This window comes from Homalodisca vitripennis, unplaced genomic scaffold (genome assembly GCF_021130785.1).
Source record: "Homalodisca vitripennis isolate AUS2020 unplaced genomic scaffold, UT_GWSS_2.1 ScUCBcl_583;HRSCAF=2921, whole genome shotgun sequence".
NCBI classification, from domain to species: domain Eukaryota; kingdom Metazoa; phylum Arthropoda; class Insecta; order Hemiptera; family Cicadellidae; genus Homalodisca; species Homalodisca vitripennis.
In genome coordinates, this window is record NW_025776730.1 from 105,004 (window position 1) to 118,180 (window position 13,177).

A 13,177-nucleotide genomic window follows, 5' to 3' on the forward strand; every position below is an offset into this window, starting at 1 on the left:
CCTATCTCGAGAAGAACTGACCAGTAGACTTCAAATTTTGTATGAAGCTTTATTACTAGGTATGCAACGTCAAGTTTGATCGTACATATATGTGACTTCATGGGATATGGCTGAGCGTTAATGAACTTTTTTTATTAGTTTATGGGTAACCATGATAGCAACAATAAAAATCATGGGATAAAAGTTTGTAAACAAACTTGAGTAAAATCATATAAACTTTTTTATCATGTGATATAGTAAAACATGTAGCTATAATAGACTTGAAATTTTGCTAGTGAAGTCTGTTAAACATTACATACATTCTGGCATACTCCGACCTTTTTTTAAACAAGTCTTCAATGCATTACACTTTTTCATTAGATTGTAGCATCTTTTCATTACTTTTTCACCATCGTTATCTAATACAGAATCCTGGAGGTTTCTACAAACGTCAACTATTACTGTATATCTAGTGAAATAGTTATTGAACGAATGTAGTAGTTTGAGTAGTTATTGTCTAATAAAATTTGTAATATGTTAGAAATTCGGTTTGAGGATTTCAAATGCTCAATAAGAGTTTCTACTAAGAGGATCATTGAGTAATTCAGGTTTAGTTATTCTTGTTGATTGGCATTTCGGATCTCACATATTTCACTGATTTTATGAGACTTTTGATATGGTTGCTGTTTTTCAGTGATTGAATGTTACCATCCGTGTTTCACATATTCTTTATTCTCTTTATATTTTCTTGGTGATTTTCAGTGAACATAAATGTGATTCACAAGCAAGCCAAACACAATTTTTAACGTTGTTATGTGCATTTTAAGTTCAGTATATTTGGATTTATCGTATCGTAAAGGGATACAAATTTTACTTCTAGACATCCATTATGTTTCCTAAATTTAAGTGACAGCATCAATATTTGCTGTTACCATTTTCTAATTGTTATTGACTATTCAATTCATCTAGAGATTAAGGTTCGGCTTATTAAGTCTGTGACTTGGCATCCCTTGTTGTTTGCAGTTTGCTGTCCACTCGTGCATTCTACAGCTGAGTGCCCCAGAACTGGACTGGACTGCCGAGCCCCCGCCACTGTCAGGCCTGCGAGAGGATGTGGTGGGCACCGTGTTGCACTACCTGTACGCCGAGTGTCTGCCCGCCAATCTGTCCGAAGCCACGGCTCGCCAGTGTATCAGTGCAGTTGCCAGCTACCCAAGCCTTACACCCTTCACCACACTTTGTCAGCACTACCTGCGTAACATGGCGCTCAAACAGCGTGAGTGTTGACTTCATTTATACTGTACTTCAAAGTAAATGCTCATCAACATAAAAAATTTTGGTTGTAACTTTTATTCCTGACTGAACAAATGAAATACGAGGGCTGTTTTTTAAGTAAGGGCCGTTCTCCCGTACACGGTAGTAGTTCGCGTTCCTGCCGTAACGAGCGTGCGCCCCGCCTCCCGGCATTCTTAGCGAACGACTTCATGCCAGTTGCAGCTCTGTAGCTAACCTGTATGCATTACTGTGGATCTTTAAAATGTTTAAGATTATCGAATCACCCGCCGCGTGTGAGATTCGGTCAGTGATACGATTTTTGACTGCAAGAAACATGTCGGCTGCTGACATTCACCGTCAGCTTTGTGAGGTGTATGGTGCCAAGGCAATGAGTGAAGGTAAAGTGCGGAAATGGGTCCGAGAATTTAAAGATGGCCACGAAAATGTCCACGATGAAGATCGCTCAGGCCGGCCATCTGTGATCACGGGAGATTTGATTACTGTAGTTGACGCAAAAATTCATGAGGACTGACGGTTCACAATAACCACTCTCTCTATGGAATTTCCTCAAGTGTCCAGGTCAGTACTGTACAAAATTGTGTCAGAAAACCTAAACTTTAAAAAATTGTGCTCAAGATGGGTACCCAAACTCCTCACTGAGGATCATAAAAAAAAGAGATTAAGCAGTTCTTTGACTTTCTTGACCCGCTACGACGAGGAAGGAGACGACATGTTGAGTCGAATTGTCACAGGAGATGAAACATGGGTATCCCATATCACTCCTGAATCAAAGCAACAGTCCATGGAATGGCGGCACACAACATCTCCAGTCAAAGTCAAAGCCAAGCAAACGCTGTCGCGGCGCAAAGTTATGGCAACTGTGTTCTGGGACAGTCGCGGTGTTTTGCTAGTGGACTTTATGCCGCGAGGAATGACGATTAACTCAGAAGCCTACTGCGCAACCCTGGCCAGTCTCCGACGCGCCATTCAGAACAAAAGACGCGGCATGCTGACAAAGGGAATTCTGCTCCTCCACGACAATGCAAGGCCTCACACCGCTGCTCGGATACAGGAAATGATCGACTCTTTTGGCTGGGAAGTTTTGAATCATCCGCCGTACAGCCCCGACCTTGCTCCGAGCGATTTCCACCTTTTTCGTTACTTGAAAAATCATCTTGGCGGGAAGCGCTACAATGACGACGAAGAAGTCAAGACGGCCGTGAACTCCTGGTTGTCAGAGCAGGCGGCAGATTTCTTTGAAGAGGGATTTCAAAACTTAGTTTTAAGATATGATAAGTGCCTTAACAAACAAGGCAACTATGTAGAAAAATAAAGAAAAGTATGCAGATTCTGAAAATAAATGTATTTTGAAAAAAATAATTGTTGTTTATTTACAAAAAAAAAACGGCCCTTACTTAAAAAACAGCCCTCGTACTATTATAGGTAACATGTAAATTTTCCAGTATACACATGTTGGTTGAAACATTGTTAAGACAAATCTGGAAATATTTCAGTGTCTCTCTTGAGAGAAATCTTTTGTAAAAGTGATGAATTGGAAATGCCAATAATACATACAGTGTGAATTAAAAGTATGGAAACTCTGTTTAATTTTATTTTTGATGGGTGAAGATCCTCCATCTGGATCAATTAAACATTTTAAGAAGCCCCTATTTGGAAAATGGGCAAAGTTGTAACAGTGACTAAAAATTTCGCCTCTATTTCCTAGAAGGGTGTCCCAAGTTCCACCCCTCCATCTTTATCACACTACAAAAGCATTATTCATTCCAAAATCGTGGCTGTTGAAATAAGATCAATATTGAGCCCCAGTGTTGGCGATGTCATCTGTTTTTATGTAGCCTAGAATCTAAGCTCACTCTATAAAAGATGTCATTTTTATAACAATAAAGTTATATTATTATTATAAAACTGCCACCATTTTGTATAGAATAAATGTTTTAGGAATCATTCTATCAAAAAGTAGAGCACTTTGGATTTACCCAGAGTGATTCCTTAAACGTGATCTACCACACAACATTTTTGAAGTAGAATTTGTGAATGGGTGAAAAGAATTTAAGCAGACAATTGGTTGTTTTCAAAGTAGAAAAAAATTACAAAATTGTCTTTTACAATCAATATTGTAACATAAGTTTTAAGGAATTTGTTTTAAAAGACCAAAATATATATTGGAAAAGTATTTTGAAAAAAATGTGAAAAACTGATAATGCTATTATTGGCTGGTCATTACCAAAGCCTGTTACTCAAGGGGTTGGAAAAATGTCATTTCTGTCTGTTTGCCCATCCATATCTTGAGATAGAACTGACCAATAGACTTCAAATTTTGCATGAGGCTTTATTTCTAGGTATGCAATGTCAAGTTTAATGGTATATATGTCACTGTATGGGATATGGCTGAGCGTTAATGAACTTTTTTTTATTGGTTTATGGGTAACCATGACAGCAACAAAAAAATCATAGAATAAATATGTTTGTAAACAAACAGTCAAAATCATATGACTTTTTTAACATGTGACGTAGTAAAACATGTAGCTATAATAGACTTGAAATTTTGTCTTGCAACATTAGCGAAGTCTGTTACATGACATACATTGTGGCATACTCCTACCTTGCCAATAAAATATTTATTTTGTTGTCTAAAAATGTTTGTAATCTGTATTAAAATTTGATTTGAGGATTTTAAATGCTCAATAAGGGTGCTCGATCAATGTAGTAGTACATTGATCGATAGAGAGGAGGTAGACACCCATTTGGAAAAATCTCGTAGTTCTGAGCCCGATCAAAAGTAGTAACGCTTTGCGGTTGGATGTAGATATCTCTGGTATAAACTGTGATTGTAGCTATTGGTTTGTGTATATATCCACAAAATCAGAGCAAACCATGCCAATTTATATTTCATGTAAAACTGACACGGTATCACGGTTTGTTTAAGGAAATATAAATAAAAATCTCATAACAAAAATTGAATTATTTTTAAGGGAAATTATATTTGTGAGTTGGCATCACTGCTGTTGAATGTATCAACATGCCTTTTTTGCTATAAAACAAAATAAGTAATAGTTGGTGGCAATTTTTTATTACACTGTAAGTTGTACAATAAATTGCGTAAAAAAACGAGTTTCTATAACCCGTGTCCGTGTACAGTAGGGTTAAATAATACATTTACTAACTATCAATAATAATAGGTGCATTACTTTTTCAAATAAATCAGTGATAATATATCTCACCAAAATCAGTGTCATTTAATAAATATACAGTATTTTTGTCAGTTTAGTTTATAAAAAAATAATAAGGAATTAAAATTCATTAGTTAAATTCTTTAAATTTTGTTATTTTCCAATAGCAAATTTAGTTTTCTAAAAACTGATTTTTAAAGTATATAAGATGAAAAGGAAATAAGATGACTGATAAGTATATTTATACTCTACTGGCTGCTATTTATGTCATGCTCAATTCAAATACAAATATATTTAATTTATACAAGTTAATGTATCCAAATAATAGTACTGTAAATTGTGATAATTTATTTGAACACTCATTTGTCTTATTCAAACAGGAATTATAATGATTGTAAAATGCGCCATCTATCAGGTAATTACATTGTTGCAGAGATTGTATCCCTGGTGAGTGACATGCACACATGTGCCAGCCATATCATCCAACATCTCAGCAGCAAACCAGCCCCGGCCAGTGACAGTCTCAATACCAACCCTGCCAAGTTGTGTTTTGTCGTACGTCAGTCATTACGCGAGGCTGCTGTCGGTGCGTATAATCCCTAGTGTGACGTAAAAAACTGTGTCAAGAATCAAGAATATTTATTGTTGTCCCACCAACATAATTATTGTAATGACAAAGTCCTTATAGTATAAGTGTTACACATATATATTGTATACACAATAGTAAAAAAAATATATAATTATATATTACATACGTATGGTAAATAGTACAAGTCAAAGACAAAGTTTGTGACAATGTCTAAAACTAGCTCTATAATCTTTTACTCACATTTATAGTTGGCTCTTCTATATATATAAAAATGAATGTTTGTCTGTATGTCTTTTATAGACTCAGAAACTATTTGACCGATCATTATGAAAATTTGTATGTATATGTATATTTCGATATAGAAGGTTTATATGCTATGCCCATTGATGTAACTCACCACCAGACGGTACTGCAAATATAAAAGTTGTAGAAGCTCCTGCACATTGTAAACTACAATCATGAGACAGTTGCGCATATTAAGTAGCCAAACACTATTTGAAGGCGCTAAGTTTTGATGTATATTTGTGTTTAAATTGTTTTTCTGGTTCAACTTTAAGCTTGTGTATTAGACCACTTTATAGTAAAGTACATGTACGTGTACAGTGGCTATAAACATATACTTTCGACAGATCTTGATCATGGTAACTTTACATCGGCGTTGGAAATATAATTCACTTGAACCAGAAGTGCTCCTGCACGGGCAAAGCTTACGAAAAGCATGCGAAGCTGCAGAAACAGCTAGTGTTTAATAAAGCAATTAAAGAAGTGATAAAATAAATCTCTTATTCTTGAACGTATACTATTTAATTGTTAGAGAGTTTTCAACCTATAATATTAAAATTCAAAACAGTTTTATATTAAAACTCCTTAGAAAATATCTAAAACCAAACAAACTTTTTAATACAAAATTTTACAAGTTTCCCAATTTATCTTAGTTTTTGTGCTGACGTGGATGCTGTTATGACATATTGCTTACGCAGTTATATTCTTGAAATATATTTCGGCCTCGCTGTGGGGAACAATTTTCTGTCATCAGATCATAACCCAAAACTGAAACTCTAGTTATTCACTTCTTGGCCATAGTCAGTTTCTGGTTCTTGGTTACAATCGCAATATTTTTTCCATTCAATTTATTTTATTTCGATCCATTCCACTTTCAAAGCAAAGCTCAATTTTTGTATTGGTTTATTTCATATCTGACTATAATAATTCTTTTTCTGTGATTCTCTTTTTCCTTTTGTTTGGCAATTTGAATTAATTTGTAAAAGGACTTAAGTATGTGTTTTAACATGAATAATGTGTTAAGATAACTTTTGCAAAACACAAAGTTATATTACTAATAATTATGCATACAACCTGTAAAATAAGAAATTTACTATGGAATTGTGATTTCATCAATTAAATTCATCATCATTAAATTTGTAATATAATTATATTTCGGTCTATTATATCAGTATAGATTTCAATGTATCATTGCACTATGAAAATTTGAGTTTTCCTATTTAATCGGTTTGTTTCTTCACCATTATATTTATAAGCTTATTAAGGATGCTATTAAGCAGATGTGTAGATACTCAAGTTAAATCAAGACGAGTCTGTTAATACTTTATTGGTAATTTAGTGCAGTCAGAACTTAACTAAAGTTCATTCTGATCGTGGTGCAGTCTGGAAAGGAATAGTATAACCAAAGATACAACTTAACACGGCACAAACGCATAATCTAGTGTATTTGGAATATTCCGTTCTAACCAAGGATGTTACTTAATTCAGGATAAATGGCTGTAACACAAAGCCACGGCATGGTGCAAATGATGAAGTCCTAAATCAAAGACACAGTTTGATATGGATTGGTGATTAAACATTTTCTGGGTTACAATCTGTCAAAAAATTGCTTACACAATTACATTATAAACCCTTTTCGATTAGCACTAACCCTTTGAGGATCACCGGACGATATTTCGCCCATCGGAGATAGTTCGTAGAAGACCATATGGCGATCTATCGTCCATTGTGAATCGATTGAAGAAGACCGCTGGCCTAAAGATCGCCCATTCGTATGCAGTTGAAGCTAAAACTGCAGATTTTCAAAAAAATGTAAGAATTTGGTTTTTTCTTATAATTTGTTCATGTTTATTCCAATTTGAATAAAACTTGTGTTGCTTATTGTTATTTACATGTTCTTTCAGAAAATAAAGTTTCCCACACTAAAAGTAATTTTAGTTTATATGATATATAATTGCAAACTTGAAAGTTACAATTTTTGTATATTTTTCAACAAATACAACTAAAGATTAAAAAATAATTTGACAACTATTCCAATGATTACTCCACCGTAAATAAAGAATTTTATTAACCAATACTTGAAATAATAGAGATCTACTAAAAATCGTTTTGTAAAAGCCTGCAAAACGCTCGTTTTTAGGCCGGTCTTTTTCGCATATACGTAGAGGAAGATGGTGACATGAATATCTTTTGAGATCTAATTTATGGGATGGTCCTCAAAGGGTTAAACTAATATGATTGCCCTATCAGATTATTGGGATACATGGTCAGTATATATTCAGTGATTTTATTTATCGGACAAATCTTTATTGATGTTATAGGTACTGATTATCATGTCTGAACCTAAATTTGTAATTAAAAACTCTTAAATGATCATAGCTGGTGTCAAACTGGTGGTGCTGTGTGACCTGTTCTCCAAACGCAAGGGAGAGCTGACGCGAGAGCAGCGACACGAGATCATCCGATACGCCAAGTCCAGGTTGCCGGTGTTCATGAATCAGCTGCACAGGTTCCTGGTGGGCCTCAAGACAACGTTGAGCAGCATGTCGTCGGCCCAGCGTCAGGAGATCGCCACATACCTTGTGCCTGAGGTTAGTCCGCTGTACATCATCTGTGTGTGGTTCTACAAGGTTTATCCTAGACACGTGTGGATCCAATACATCAGGTAGCTAGTGACATATCCAGTAGCACAGACAGCCTGTCAAATGTGTGAAGTGCTGTAAGTATTTCCAAAGTGGTTGTATTTTCTGATTATCACAATGAATTAGATTACAACTTGATAAGTATTATTCACTTTATATTGAGAGCTACTAACAATGATAATATACTGAAAAAAAAACAACTATTTACAAATGGATTAAATGTTTATCCCTTAGAGTAACCTTTGTGGTGATGATGTTGTGCATAAAGTGCTAATGTCGTCTGTATTAACGATTTGTAATCCAATAGTATTTAATATTTTAATACGTTTTCCATGTAACTGGTCATGATCAATAGATTCCAAACTATCAATAAATATATATTAGTTTTGTATCATATTTATTTTCCTGGTCTGGGAATTATTTACTTCTGACAGCTGACATAGTGGTCAAACTAGGATTTAGTAGAAATGGGATTTAGTAGTTTACTAGTACAAGATGAAAATTTCTCTTCTTCACATTTTATTAACAACAGAACAGGTGTTTTTATTGGGGCATATTAATATTACAGTGCTGTGTTTGTTTTTATATCTCAGAGATGTGTGTATTTTTTATTGCCTTTTATATGGCATTATAAAAAAATTGCAATATATTGGGCAAGCTGCAAATTGGTTCAAACTTTGCTTTTTAGTAAATATATAATAGTTTTTTGAAATATTTTAATTTTAGTTTTTACAATAATATAATATAATGTAATATTTTTTATTTTTGTTTTAGCAGAAAAAAAGAAAGAATTATAACATTCTGTTGGATATTTTTACAAAGCTTTTCCCCCCAAAAGTTACCAATTTAGAATATGGTCTGGCATTTTATGCATATGACTGTGGATAGTGGCTGTGATACTATAAGGTTACATTTGTGGATGAGAGATAATGCTGGGCTGGAATGAAATGCATCCTACTGCATTAATAGAAATATTAAATGTTGATCTGTTTTGTCTGTTAAACTTGCTGAATAACAGTGTTAATTGTTAGCTAATGTAGTTAATATATGTTCGCTCCTATAAGCTGACTGTGCTTCTTGCAGAGGCTAATATTAGTCATCATGTAGCTTGAAAGATAAGAGTAAACATTATACAACAGTTTAAATATACAGGGTGCTTTGAAATCTGGTCTCATATTTTAAGAAATTGTTCCAGAGTTAAAATTTAACCAAAACTGAGCACTCATTTGACTAAAATGGTGTGCGTCCAGTCAGACAAAACTTGCCATATCTTTCTTGTTTTCCATAGCATTTCGATAAAATGTCATTTTCCGTTGTTTAAATTTGCAAAAGTAGTAAACTTCTGTAATATTGTTGTAGAATTGCAAATTTTTATGTACATGTTAAACAAATTTTCAAAGTGCCATTTTTAAATTAGTAAAAGCAGCTAAGCATAATTTCTGTATTAACGGACTTTACTGGTGAAAAGTTTGGACCGATGTTGGTTGAAATCAGTTGAATGGTGTTAAAATAATAATTGTTTTGAAAAATGTAAACAGTCACAAAACTAAACTTTATTTTAACAAGCAAACTCAAAAATATTGCACAACAGTTAAAAAACACCCCATATAAAGCAATGTCACAATGACATTGTGTGGATTTGTGTAAATTGAAGAACATGTTTACGTGTAATGATTTTGTTTAGTATTAGTATAGCCATACGATCGATACAGTACTAGGACTAAGGTAGCATCAGTAATGTTACAAATAGTCATTATTTGTGAGTTCATAGTCTGCAGTAACAAAGGTATTTTATACATAAATGAATTAAAGTTAAAAAGTAAGAATATGTTAAGAATGAATATTAATAATTAATTTGTAAAAATGTATTTTTAAAAGTTGCCTTTCATGGCTTTGATAATGTAAATAAATGTTAAAGGTTTAACTCAATTTGTCAATGGCTTTATTTAAAAAAATTATGTTGCGTAACAATGGTGTTTGGTGAAGGAACATTGTGCATGGCTGCTGCTTGGATGGGTGACAACTGAGCAATCCTGTCCTTGCAAGCAATCCACCTGCCCAGCCATTGGTGGTGGTTTGGAAGTCACTTTTAAACCATTTGTACCAAGGTTGTGTTAGAAAGGGCTTCTAAGCTATGGTAAAATAAGACACTCTTCACCTTTTTTTTATACATCAATTGGATTATACCAACTGTGCAATTAATTAATATACTGAAAACATATTTTACAAATTTCAGATAGAGACTGTACTAGAGACATTGTCTTCCTTGGGAATGAAGATTAAAGTGGCCCTGGAAAGCATCTTATCGACTTTTAACGAAACTACTACGAGCCATAGACATTGCAATCTTCTTACTAGGACGCTTCACGAGGTATGTAGAGTTTTTTGTTAAAAACAATTACTCAGTACTTGTTTGAGATACAGGTTACTTTTAATTATTGTTCTTTTGCAGTCCATCCAGTGTTTTAACAAAATAATTAATTTCATAAATTAAGTATATGACTTTCCAAGAACTTATGATGATTTGATTAATTATTATGTAATAAAATAGTTTGCAATTGGAATCAAGTGAAAACAGTTGGATTATTTAGAATCCCCAGTACTACTAAATATTGAAATATTGTATGTATCGATTTTCGAAAAATTTACCAATTCCTATAAAAAATAACTGCATTTTTTAGGAAAACATTAAAAGACAGTTAAAAAATATGAACTCCTTGTTAAATTGTTACCTTCACAGAGAGAAATAGACAGGAAAGTTACTAAAAATTAATTTAGTAACTAGTTTATATATTGTTTGTCAATATAACATGAGAGTTGGTTGTAGTGAAACAACCTTGAAGTTTATCCCAAAAGAACAGGGTTGAACTTTAAACAATTTTATGCCCTTAATTTTTTAAGGTATATAAACAAGGTTTTTGTTGTAAAACGTATGCTTTTTTATATTCAAACTATGAAATAAAAATTAAGTTTAAGATTTTTTTGTCTGGAAAACTAGTAAAAATGTAGAAGAAACTGAAATTTGGGTACTTTGTTACTATCTGGAGGCTGCTATTTTTGGAAGAGTCTCTCTTTCTCACCAGGCATCCAAAATAACTACATTAATAGAAATAATAGACTTTATTTTACTTACTGTGAAAATTACGTAATTTTTACCATTGGTTCTTGTTTTCTGCTTCTTAGAAGGAAGTGATGTTGGCGAGAAAGAAGATACTCTGTCCCCATCTACTATTCGTTATTATGAGATATAAGTAGGTTTTGATCAGGTTTTCATAAATTTAAATAGAAGTACCAACTTACAAGTGAGCACTTGTAAAGATAACCTTTACGAGTGCTCACTTGATCTGAGCTTGAATTTGGGTACTATCTCGAGTGACGTTTTTCTTTTTTCACCAGAAGAGCTGGTGGCGATTCATGTTGAGCAATCTGGCAAGTGATCTTAGGTTGGGAAAGTACTGATCGAAAATGCCCTTGACCATCAGTGTGGGTTTTGGTAGTGCCATAGGCGCCACCCTGCTCTTCTGATGAAAAGAGAAAACCATCCCTCAAGATAGTACAGTCTAAATTGAAGCTCGGATCACATGCTCAAATCAAATCAAATCAAAATATTCTTTATTACATGTTCATCAAGAACAGAAATGGTGTCAGTTTTACAATGATGTTGTACATAACTTGTTAAAACTTATTGAGATGTTTTTTGGACAGTCTATCCATGTTGAAGGAACTCATTTATGGTGTAGAAAGGCCGTTCGGCCAGCCAGCTGTGGAGTCCTATCTTCAATTTAATCCCATTTCTTGATCTTAGGTTTCTGGGCAGTCGATTGAGGAATTTAATTCCCGTATACATTGGTTTTTTTCTCATATTGAGCTAGGCGGTGTGCTGGAAGACTGTAGAGTTGTGCGTTGCGGGTGTTGTGCGTGTGTATATCAGAGCCCCTTGTCATGTTTTGTCCATCAGCATGCATGACTGTTTCTTGTATGTATAGGTTGATGATAGTTAGGATTCCAAGTGCTCATTAATTGTGTACATTTATAATACTTACGAATGTATTTACCTACTTTATACAGTAGTCTAATTAGGAATAGTAGATAGGGACTGAGTATTCTCCACGTTGATAATACTTCCTATTGGTTGATAGAGAGCAAGAACTGATTGTTATAATGATGTGTAATTTTCACAGTAAGTAAAATAAAATCTGTTATTTCTAATGATGTAGTTATTTTGAGTAAGAAAATAGGGGACTCCGGATAATACTAAAGTACCAAAAATTGTTTGGATGCATTTTAATCTTTAATATGACACACCTCCCATAGCTCTACATCTAAATATATATGTTGTAAATATGTTGTTCTTATTGGGTTAAAATCAAGATGAACCACATCAGTACAGCTGGCTTTCTATCAAAGGTTTTATAAGCAAATTAATTTTAAAAAATATTCCAATTTCATGGTGTTGTTGTGTGAGTTGTTCTATCATGTCAGATTTAAAATACAGGTCACTGGTTTTATCTACACTGTTGATATCTGTGTAATTATCTGAAAATAAATGCTATACGTAATCTAAACTGAATGTATATATATATATATATATATAGGCTATCAGTATTATATATCAACTCTTACTCTTACTCTTACTCCTGTGGCCACTCGAAACCCAGATGATTTTTGACCTCGCCAACAATGTCTCTCCAACTTCCTCTATCTTGAGCCACTTCCAGTGTAGCGCCAATCGTTCTTAAATCCTTCTCCACCTGATCTCTCCATCGCATCCTAGGTCTGCCCAATGGCCTCACTCCCTCTGGTTCCCCTCGCCACACCTTCTTTATCATTTTATCTTCTCCCCTATATATACGAGGTGTGATCAAAAAGTTCCAGGACTGAATTTTTATACATTTATTCATACAACATACAGGTTATTCGAATTTGTCTCCTTCAAAGTACTCCCCTTGGGAAGCTACACACTTTTCCCACTGGTGTTTCCACTGATCAAAGTTCCCAGAAAACTCTTCTTTTGTAAAGGTGTTTAGCAGCTCCGTCGTTTTTTTCTTTAATTTCGTCAACTGTTTGAAATCTTCGTCCTTTCAGGGGTCTCTTGAGCTTCAGAAAGAGAAAAAAGTCTGCTGGAGCCAGGTCAGGTGAGTAGGGGGGCTTAGGAATGACAGTCATTGCGTTTTTTACACAAAAGTCACGACTAACTAATGCAGAGTGAACAGGAGCAT

The 13,177-nt window shown here is 34.1% G+C and overlaps 1 protein-coding gene across 1 annotated transcript in view; it reads left to right on the top strand.

The window, feature by feature from the left end:
• The window catches only part of LOC124370870, a 57,653-nt gene that overhangs the window by 19,448 nt on the left and 25,028 nt on the right, over positions 1-13,177 (top strand). Inside the window, exons 5-8 of the mRNA XM_046829173.1 lie at positions 1,003-1,255; positions 4,879-5,031; positions 7,696-7,907; positions 10,195-10,329. Of these exons, the coding sequence (XP_046685129.1) occupies positions 1,003-1,255; positions 4,879-5,031; positions 7,696-7,907; positions 10,195-10,329 (753 nt within the window). The remainder of the gene's footprint in view (positions 1-1,002; positions 1,256-4,878; positions 5,032-7,695; positions 7,908-10,194; positions 10,330-13,177) is intronic.